General features: G+C 36.8%; 1 protein-coding gene and 1 pseudogene across 2 annotated transcripts in view; one reads left to right on the top strand and one right to left on the bottom strand.

Moving 5' to 3' along the window:
* The window catches only part of cdk19 (cyclin dependent kinase 19), a 56042-nt gene that overhangs the window by 22592 nt on the left and 22323 nt on the right, over positions 1-11127 (bottom strand). For both annotated transcript variants that reach the window (XR_015090854.1, XM_086061304.1), the window contains exon 5: positions 227-284. Coding sequence is in view for 1 of the 2 variants with exons in the window: in XM_086061304.1 (XP_085917430.1) it covers positions 227-284 (58 nt within the window). In the remaining variant the exon portion in view is untranslated. The remainder of the gene's footprint in view (positions 1-226; positions 285-11127) is intronic.
* LOC147158278 (uncharacterized) lies at positions 1031-10066 on the top strand (annotated as a pseudogene).

Raw genomic sequence — 11127 nt, 5'->3', positions numbered from 1 at the left:
CGTGCAAATAGTGGTTTGATGCCTTGCCTTAAGGCACCTCGGCAGTAGTCCGTAAGCAACAGCTCGTTCCAATTTCTCTATTTCTGCAGCAAGACTTGAGCTAGGACTCTCAAAATCTGCCGCCCATACTAGTAAACTTTACTATAGGTGACAATATGGGCTGTTCGATATTTTAAAAGGGCAAAAATAATAAATAAATGACATTTTTTTCTGAAATTCGCCTTACCAATTTTAACTCTTCCCCGTTCTGGTCCTTCTCCCATTACCAAGATGTTAGCTGGTTTCTGCAGAAGAAACAAATGTAAGCAATGTTTTACAAGCACAAATAAATAAATACATTTCAATTAAGTAGGGTTCAGAATCTGTTTGCGACCATTAAAAGCGCTGGAGAATGTCTGCCGAACGTCTTTAAAACAGTTTGTGCACCTTCAACAACTCTGACCAAAAACCAACATTTGCTACGCGGCTATGGGCTTTATTCTTCCGCCTATTTGTTTAGTCATCATTTGCTATGTGTTTATTTTCTTTCAGATGGTTTTTCAGTATTTCTGAGGCCGATATTTGGTCGTCATTTTTTTTACAATTTGAAATGTCAGTTGTAGTGAAAATGCGTGACTGAGTGTGTTATTTGGATGTGAAACAGCGTTTGCCTTTTGATGCACCTTTGTTTTGATGGAGATATTTTTCTCTGTGACCGATTTGAAAAAAAAAATAACAAGGAAATTCCTTATTAGTACATGAAAACCTTCTTGTTCTAACGATAAACTCACCAGGACGAGAAACTTTGTCGTTAAGAACGAGAAACTATCTTCATCAGGATGAGAGACTTTGGGGTCGTCCCTCACAACTATTTTTGCCCTGTAGAGATCCTTGGACCAAAAAAAATCTGTGTACCCTTAGACCACTGGATATGCCTATATTAAGTAAGTATATGATTTATGATTGCCCAGACAGAAAACAAATACAATTAAATTTCACTCATAAAAAGCTTAGGTATATAGTATAAAAATGTAATGAAATCCAGTAAATTATGGTTTTACTGGATATGGAAAAACTGCAGATAACTAACTGTAAAGTGCTCATGCTTCTGCTAACTCCAGATCTTGTATGTTGTCATGTCCAATATGAGTAATAGAGAACTGTGAATCAATCTGCACTCGTCACACTTTTACTAAGCGGTTACATCTTCTGTTGCTGCATTCTCTGTGGAAGGGAGTCTTCCTTACAGGAAGACACAAATATACTGCAGCAATAGATCACCTTCAGGAATCCTCCCTATGGAAGTGATAGTTGGTACGGCCCGATGAGCCTTTTGCTGTGGTCTGCAAGCTTGAGGCGGTTACATAACCCTCATGGGGGCGTGCGGCTGGGAGGGTAGTGAGCCCCTCCGGTGTAGCTTGTGGTGGGTGGGACATAGGAGAAGGAGGAGGACAAGTGGGGGATGGGAAACATGCAGTGGTGCAATGCAATGCATGTGACGGGAGTCAAGCTAGGCTATGTAGGGGAAGCAATGCATGCAAAACACCAGGGGAATAATGTTATGGAGCAGCAGGAGTGCTTGTTGGCCGTCCACTTCATTGACTGCAATACTTCTACTTATACTAAAGTGAGAATGACCGAAACTCAGCAACATCATCAAAAAACAAACAATGTGCCCTCGTTTGATTTATTTTTACTCACAAAGAGCCTGTCACCTGCTCACAGTTGATAATCTGGCCAACAAAGACAAACACGACAACAAAATTGTGAGAATTACGATAGCCCTGCAGCAACAATGGCAGGAACCCCTGGAAATGAACCAGCCTTAAATAATAATACTGCACTACAATGTTATCAAATCAGATTGGGTTCTAACAATGGAGCATTTCATCCAGCTGTGGTAGAAATTCAGACAAAAAGGACAAAAGTGAACAAACAAACACTTTTGTAACGTAGTTTTTTATCTGTCCCTCAAACGTTTGGAGGTCAAAAGTAACTTAGAACAATGTATTTTTACTAGTGTTGTTCCAATACTGTTTTTTAGCCCCCGATGCCGATTCCGATACCCAGCTTTGCAGTGTCGGCCGATGCCGATACTATACCGATACCTAAAAAAAAAAATCCGCAACATGAAAAAGCTGTCTTGCCATTGATTAAGAACATTCAAGGACCAATAGGATGTCTTAGCTCGGCATGCAGTGAACATATCACACATCAGTGAATGTCGTGCATGAGCAAGACGCTAATATAGGACTTTGGATGCAGCATCTTGTATGCTGCATCCAAAGTCCTATATTAGCGTCAGAATTAATGGTATCAGCATGCTACTTGTTAGTACTCACCGATACCGATACCACTGTTCGGAACAACACAAATTTTTACACGGCATTGTACAGCATACCAAATTAAACGTATTCGGAATATTAAATATTTTATCAGCGTGTATTTATTTCCACATTTATTTATTTTTACATTTTTTTTACTTTTATATATATATATATATATATATATATATATATATCTATATATATATATCTCTCTATATATATATATCTATATATATATATATATTGTCATTTATATTTATTTTTCATATTTTATTATTTTATTATATTTTTAAATCAGTTTTTATTTTTCATTTATTTATTTATTTTGGCCGTTTTGGTCCTCCATATATAGCTGCCTATCAATAGTGGTGAATGAGTTTGGGGGGGGGGAGTCTAGACAATGAGAACGTTTTTCATTTCTTATTAAACTCCCTGTATTATACCACCCAGCTAGGATCTTTAAACTAACTAAATAAATAAATAGTATTATTCATGGGATTTTAGAGCATATTTGTAAATAAGTAAATAAATATTGATCATTAGTAATTTTATAATTATAAATGCTATCATCATCAAATCAAATCATAATATTTGTACTTAAAGTGTACCTGTAGTGCTCAGAAGGAGAAATCTATATGGTTTAAGAAGAAAAACTGCATCCAAACACGTTTTTTTGTTACACTGGTTTTATTAAAGCAAGCTTGTAATAGCTCTTGGAACATATTTATCGAGACTCCATGACAGCTATTGCTCGCACAGAAGCCGTGACGTCACCTCGTGTATGTAAGTATTCTCCCACCATATGAAAGCCGGATCACAATATAGCCTTTACCTTTAAATAAATAATCGAGCCTGGAGGGCAGACTTACAGCCATAAGCAAGCAATCTGGTGTCTCACTCAAAAGTAACTATTGGGTGACATCCTGTCAATGAGGTGACGTCACATCCGCCCCAAACATGGCGAGGAGTGTTAAAACGAACGAGCCGAATTATTTTGGCAAATACAAGACTAGGCACACAAATGGGAACACCAAGTATTTATCAAACTTTACAATATATGCTCCATTTTCCAATCAATACCTCGAAACTTCAAAGAAGTGAATCATTCGTCATTTCACAAACTATCTTAGCATATAACATTTAATTCTTCTGTGACTTTGTGGTCAAGTCTTCCTGCGGGTAAGACCATACGATCCATAACTAGCCTATCAGTCACTGATAATAGAATTATTGGGTGTAATACATGTAACTAAGTATACACAGGACCTCTGATTGGTTGTCATGTCACTAAGCCAAGACATTTACATTCATAGACTAATGACCTGATATGGTTTTGTTCTCTGTATATAAAAAATAGACCGATATGTTTTTTTCAGGGCCGATGCCGATTATTATTAGTCAAGGAGGCCAATTGCCAATATTTGGCATCAGAGTGAAAAAATTTAATGAAATACAAACTCCAACTCTAAACTTTGTCGAAATGTATATTTATTGAATATATATATATATATATATATATATATATATATATATATATATATATTTATTGAATAATTTTCAGATTTTTAAGCAACTTGCAACATACTAAAAACGACATCTGTAATTAATAAATTCGTTTTATACACTGTAGAGCCTTTCTAGATATGCAAGTGAACTGTTTACAAACTGTTTTAAAAAAGTAACATTTCTCTTCATCAAGACTGACGAATAAAGATATTTATTTTTTACAAGCAAAAATCTGCTCTATGCCAAGGTCCATATTGTGAAAATATCATATGAATGATTGCCGGGTAACTGCTTTATAAAAAAAAAAGAGAGAAAAAAAGGTCTTCTTACGACAGTTTGCTAATGTTTTTGTTCTGAATTTAGAGATTGGATTGGTCTGCAGTTCAGTGCAGGAGCTGATATATTCTGGTGGGTTAGGGTCTTGACCAACCCAAAACATTGTCAAATCCTGAACTATTTGCCTTGTAGAAAGCTGTTCAGGGAGCAGTTTTTCCAAAACAACAGTGGAATATATAAACATTATGCAATTGCTTGACTCACTGATTTTGGTGTGATTGAAAGATGTACGGGTTTTTTTCTTTCTCAAAGTGGCCCTTGTATTCTTCCATTTTTCTATAAGTGGCCCTCAGACAAAAACGTTTGGACACCCCTGTCTTAAACAGTTAACTTAAACAAGTAAATAGCTCCCTATAGTTTTCTACAGTAAATAAAAAGTTTTCCACTATCTTAGTTTAAATTTCAAATAAAAACAGAAGGTGGGTCAGCATCATCTCTTAACAAGTTAACTGAAAATGTACAGCAAGTACATAGTTCCCTGAAGTTAACACAGATTTAAAGTGCTTTATTATCAACTGTCAAGATTTTTTTTTTTAAAGGACGCCGATATTAGTCAAAATGCTGAGTATCGGCGCCGATAATCTGCCCGTCTGATAATCAATCTATCTCGAATGTGCAGTAACAAGGCGAAATTTCTTCTCCGAAAACCAGAACAGACAAGTTGGATTCACTGAAATTCAATGAAATGACCTGGATGAATGAGAATACTCACAGGCACGAGTTCTGTCTTGGCTTGTGGCGATGGTGAAAAAAAAATATTTGGCAGAAAAAAACACTCTACTATAATGGTCCTCATTGAATTGTTATCAAAATGGATTGAATACTTTTTGATGTGGTGGTTTAGTATTTAAAAATAACACTCTCCCACGAAGGCCCCTATGTCAAAAGCATGATATGTAAATTGTGGTTGTTTATGAGCATTCTTACATGACTAAATCAAATTTAATTAAACCAATTTTTGCTATACTTAGTTGAGGCACAGTTGGTGCACCTCCATTAATCAAAGGAAAACCCATAAATCAACGAAATACCTTGAAATTGATGAGATTAAAATATTGACTTAGTTGATGTAGGTGATATTTTTTTTGATACAAGAATACTGCCATTCTTCTTTTTTTTTATGCATTTAAGGAAATAATGAGTGGGAGTTAATGTTGATCATTATACAGCAACAGTTGGGCAAGTTGAATGGAAAAAATAAACCACAAACGATAGCAGGATCCAGTAGCACAATAACCTTGATTTTTTTTAAATATCTTAAAAACAAATTAAATCAAAGAAATAAGAACTAGCAAACGTGAAATGGATATTAGTCATACATTGTTTTTTTCCTAATGTTTATATGTTCAGTCAATCAATACTTATATATAAAGCATATTTCCGAACGTACCCACGATGAAGGAATTGGGATTTGGGGGGCAACAAGCACTATGTTGTGGTCTCGGTTTGTGTAAAACAATTCCCCTGCCGCCCCCGCGACCCCACCCCCAAAGACAAATTTACTCTTTTTTGTGTGTGACTGGAGTAAAAATAGCATTAACCCACAAAATAATGAGGCAACTTTGCAATAGATTAAGTTATGGACACAAACGAAAATCCGTAATAGAACGAATCCGCAATAACCGAACTGTGACATAGCGAGGGACCATTGTGTGGCCAATGTTTTGAAAAACACTGCACTTTGAGATGGACAAATGAAGAAAGCTCAATCAACGATCAATTTCCTGGTGTCCTGTACAAGTAATGAAAAAGCAACCCTGAGATTAACTTGTGCAACAGAACAGCTGACATAAAAGTGCACTTACTTTCTGACGTCACATTCTGGGAATGATGTGCTTAACATTACATCTGAAAAGGACTGAATCACTGTACACATGACATTAACATTGCTTTTAGCAATTTCAATACATGGTAGTAGTCCACTGCCACTACATTGTATTAAAAAAGCAAAGCTTCTTCCACAATTGATCAACTAAAAGTGACAAAGAGACAGTCATGTGACGTCTGCATGAGTTCTGGTCCTGGCATATCGACATAATGTGACGTCCAGCTGTCACATGACCTAGGATTGCTGAGGATTACGTAAGAGCAGACACCAGCAGCGGAAGCCTGTGAATAAGTAGACGCTGATAAGTTTATGGCCTTGAATTGCATGACATTACCGTATTTTTAAATAGTTTCCCTTCATTAAATAAGAAATAATTTGTAATCTATTTGACTTTTGGCCACACCTGATGAGTAAACTGTGATCTAAATTTCTATCAATTCAGGTGGAAATCTTTTTTTTTTCGCCCGTGTGCCATCACATATATCGCACCCTGGGCAGTTGCCAACATTGCCCATAGCAAAAACCGCGTTCCACCAGCATTAGCTCAAATTGCAAAATGTTGTCAGTATGACATTATAGTATTTGGAATTAGTATTAGTTTCACTTCATTAAATATAGATTATATTTATTCTATTTGACTTTTAGCCACACCTGATGAGTAAACTGTGATCTAAATTTCTAACAAATAAGGAAATAAGAAATAATTTTTATTCTATTTGTTTTTTTGGCCACACGTGATGAGTAAACTGTGATCTAAATTTCTAACAAATAAGGAAATAAGAAATAATTTTTATTCTATTTGTTTTTTTGGCCACACCTGATGAGTAAACTGTGATCTAAATTTCTAACAAATAAGGAAATAAGAAATAATTTTTATTCTATTTGTTTTTTTTGGCCACACCTGATGGATGAGTAAACTGTTGTCTAAATTTCTAACAAATCAGGTGGAAATCCTGTCTCTTTTTTGGGAGGGTGCCCGTGTGCCATCACATATATCGCACCCTGGGCTGTTGCCCACATTGCCCATAGCAAAAACCGCGTTCCACCAGCATTAGCTCAAATTGCAAAATGTTGTCAGTGTGACATTATAGTATTTGGAATTAGTATTAGTTTCACTTCATTAAATATATATATTTTTTTATTCTATTTAACTTTTAGCCACACCTGATGAGTAAACTGTGATCTAAATTTCTAACAAATAAGGAAATAAGAACTAATTTTTATTCTATTTGTTTTTTTGGCCACACCTGATGAGTAAACTGTTGTCTAAATTTCTAACAAATCAGGTGGAAATCCTGCCTTTTTTTGCGGAGGGTGCCCGTGTGCCATCACATATATCGCACCCTGGGCAGTTGCCCACATTGCCCATAGCAAAAACCGCATTCCACCAGCATTAGCTCAAATTGCAAAAAGTTGTCAGTATGACATTATAGTATTTTGAATTAGTATTAGTTTCACTTCATTAAAAACATTTTTTTTTTAATTCTATTTGACTTTTAGCCACACCTGATGAGTAAACTGTGATCTAAATTTCTAACAAATAAGGAAATAAGAAATAATTTTTATTCTATTTGTTTTTTTTGGCCACACCTGATGGATGAGTAAACTGTTGTCTAAATTTCTAACAAATCAGGTGGAAATCCTGTCTCTTTTTTGGGAGGGTGCCCGTGTGCCATCACATATATCGCACCCTGGGCAGTTGCCCACATTGCCCATAGCAAAAACCGCATTCCACCAGCATTAGCTCAAATTGCAAAAAGTTGTCGGTATAACATTACAGTATTTTGAATTAGTTTCACTTCATTAAATAATAAAAACATATTTTTTATTCTATTTGACTTATTAGCCACACCTGATGAGTAAACTGTGATCTAAATTTCTAACAAATAAGGAAATGAGAATTTTTTTTTATTCTATTTGACTTTTGGCCACACCTGATGAGTAAACTGTGATCTAAATTTCTAAGAAATCAGGTGGAAATCCTGTCTTTTTCTTTTTTTTTTGAGAGCGCCCGTGCGCCCTCACATATATTACACCCTGGGCGGTCGCCCACATTGCCTATAGCATAAACGTTTGGTTAGGTTTATGGTTTTATTGAACATATAAACATAAAGAAAACACAAAACACATTACAAGTTTAAAATATAAGTTGAAGTAAAAATAGAAAAACAAGAATAGGAAGAAAGAAAAGAGTTTATATGTTCAAAAGGGGTAGGAGGAAGTTAAAAACGTATCTAGTCCTACCCTTTATTCGTTTTATGTTGATAAAATAAGGTAGTGTATTTTAAATGTATAAACCTAGTCATATATACAAGTGCACTTTAATATACATTTGCCAGCGACATATGTACATGAAATTCCTAGGCATATACCATAATACATTTATAAATTATATCGTCATACTCACATATACAATTTTCATTACACTCATACCGATACATCTAAAGAAAGCAGCATATATACAATTTTTAACAGCTCATGTCTGATGTAAGTAAAAAAAAAAAATGTACACACTTGTACTTCTTTTGTTATAAGGACTTCTGAGTACTGTGGCAGAGTAGATTGTTGCGTACTTAACACATGATTTGTGCTATTTTAAAGACAACTAAGTCAAAAAAAAATTATTGTTCAAATTCATTCACAGTTGCTCAGGGCTCAGGCAACGACCAATCACAGCTCACCTGTTTTCTGAAGCTGCGCTGTGTTTGGTTGTTACCTGAGACCTGAGCAACATTGATGTCATCTTGAGTCCACAGCAAGTGGCAAAATTGCCGTCCCCTGAGATGGATAAAAATGGATGGATTTTATATATAATATTAAAAAGAATAACACATTTAGACTAGTGAGGCTGCAAAAAAACATACTATTGTCAAAATACTTTTTGTGGTTGACTTCCCCTTTAAAAACCGGAACACTACAGTTTTGCTGAAAATCAGATCTACAATAATTCTCACCAGGAATTTATATTATATTTATAGTAAACCACTAGTCAATCTGGTGTGTTATTACTTTAGCTAACAAAGGTGGTTCTGGCTAGACCCTGGGCGAAATATTCCTTTGGCGCCCCCTTACCCAAAACCATCGGAGCCCCCTCCCACCCTCATCTGGGGATGAAAAATCCCGCCCCCACACCATCACCTGTGGGGTCCCCCAGGGCTCTGTACTCGGCTTTTCCCTCTTCACCGTGTATATACTTCCCCTTGGCCGTGTCGTCAGCAAGCATGGAATTAATTTCCATTGCTATGCTGACGACACACAACTTTACATTAAAATCAATCCCACCAGCTTCCCCGCTACCTCTATCGCCCGTCTTAGCTCCTGCCTGGAGGAGATGGGGGCGTGGATGAGTCAAAACTTCCTGCAGCTAAATGGCTCGAAAACAGAAGCCATTCACACCGGTATTCCTCATCAACTTCGCTCCTCTCCTCTCACCTCTGTTTTATTCTTTGGTCACACTATTCCACTTTCTCCCTCCGTTACAAACCAGCGGGTCAGGTTTGACCCCTATCTCTCCTTTGACAACCATGTCACCTCCATCTGCAAAACCTACTTCTTCCACCTCAGTAACATTTCTAAGCTGCGCCCTTCCCTTTCCCTTCCTGCTGCAGAGAAGCTCGTCCACGCCTTTGTTTCCTCCAGGCTGGACTACTGTAATGCTCTCCTCATCCGGATCTCTGGCAGGAGCCTACAGAAGCTCCAGTATGTACAGAACAGTGCTGCCAGAGTCCTGATGAGGGTGTGAAAACACGAACACATCACTCCCATCCTTCGCACTCTGCACTGGCTCCCCATTCACACCCGTATAGAATACAAGATTCTTTTACATACCCATCACTGTCTGCACGGCGCGGCCCCCACCTATCTCACCGAACTACTCACACCACACACCTCTTCCCGGACCCGGTCAGGCCAACAGCACCATCTGGTCTCGCCCAGGACACAGCTTAAAACGATGGCCGATAAGGCCTTCGAAGCCGCAGCTCCTCGTCTGTGGAACGCCCTCCCGGACCACCATAGGGCTCCTCAGACGATGGAAGTTTTTAAGAAAAGACTTAAAACCTTCCTTTTTAGAAAGACGTATCAATTGTGATTTTTATGATTGATTTTTCTTTTTTATAGTGTTTTTTAAATTGGTTTTAATACATTGGCGTTATTATGTGTTTTATGTTTACTCACTGTAGCACTTTGAGGTTTGATGTCAAATATAAAGTGCTTTACAAATAAAATGTATTGTTATTATTATTATTACCCCACCTGGCCCCACTAAAAATGGCCTTGCCACCAAACCCTGCCACCAATGCAACATGCAATATATTGTGTTGCTTGGATTATTTTATTACATATAATCTTAAATACAAAACATAACTACAACAAAAGAACAACATCATTAAATACAATGCAAAATATAAATTGCACATAGTGGACTTGGGAAATCGCTGAAAAAAGCAAAAAAATAAAAAATAAAAACACGCTATGAAACATTAAAAAAAAACGATTTTTCAACCTAGGTTTTTTCCCCCCAGTTTATAACTGGCCTTAATATTGACAACAGGTGTGAAATGCAATATAAAAGTTCCTTTTTTAACCTTCTTTGATGCAAAACCATCAATGACATCATCATACAAAATATTTTGTGCAATTGTCTGATTGATGCTGATGATGGCAAGTCAAGAGACGAAATGTCTGTTGTTTTGTTGCAAACACACTAGGTTGCTTATGGGTGATAGTAGTTGCATCACAATGATGCCTCAATTCTTATCGTTGCTAGTTCAGTAAAACTAAATACCAAATGAATTCCAGTCGCCTTTTGTGGCTTAGCAACATATTAGCAAGAGGCTAATAAATAGCCCATAGCCTACTGTCACTCACATCAATCATCGAACTTGGCCTACATTTTCTCCTCTTCTTTTCTTTTTCTAAACTGGGAACCTGATGGCTTCTTTCCTCTTGTAGTTTTGATTCATCATATTCATTTAAATCTCGGCATCATAACATGACGACCAAGACCTTGCATTGATATGTTCACCTGTCAATCTAGGTGGAAATTTGTTGTTGTTGTTTTTAGGGCGCCCATGCACCCTCACATAAATTGCGTCCTGGGCGGTTGCCCACAAATCCCATAGCAAAAAGCGGCCCTGTGTTCCACCAGCA

The sequence above is a fragment of the Leptonotus elevatus genome, chromosome 18, assembly GCF_054856555.1.
Source record: "Leptonotus elevatus isolate MCC_2025b chromosome 18, RoL_Lele_1.0, whole genome shotgun sequence".
In the NCBI taxonomy this organism is placed as follows: Eukaryota; Metazoa; Chordata; class Actinopteri; order Syngnathiformes; family Syngnathidae; genus Leptonotus; species Leptonotus elevatus.
The sequence above is the reverse complement of the archived record's forward strand: the minus strand, read 5'-3'. Positions and strand labels throughout refer to the sequence as shown.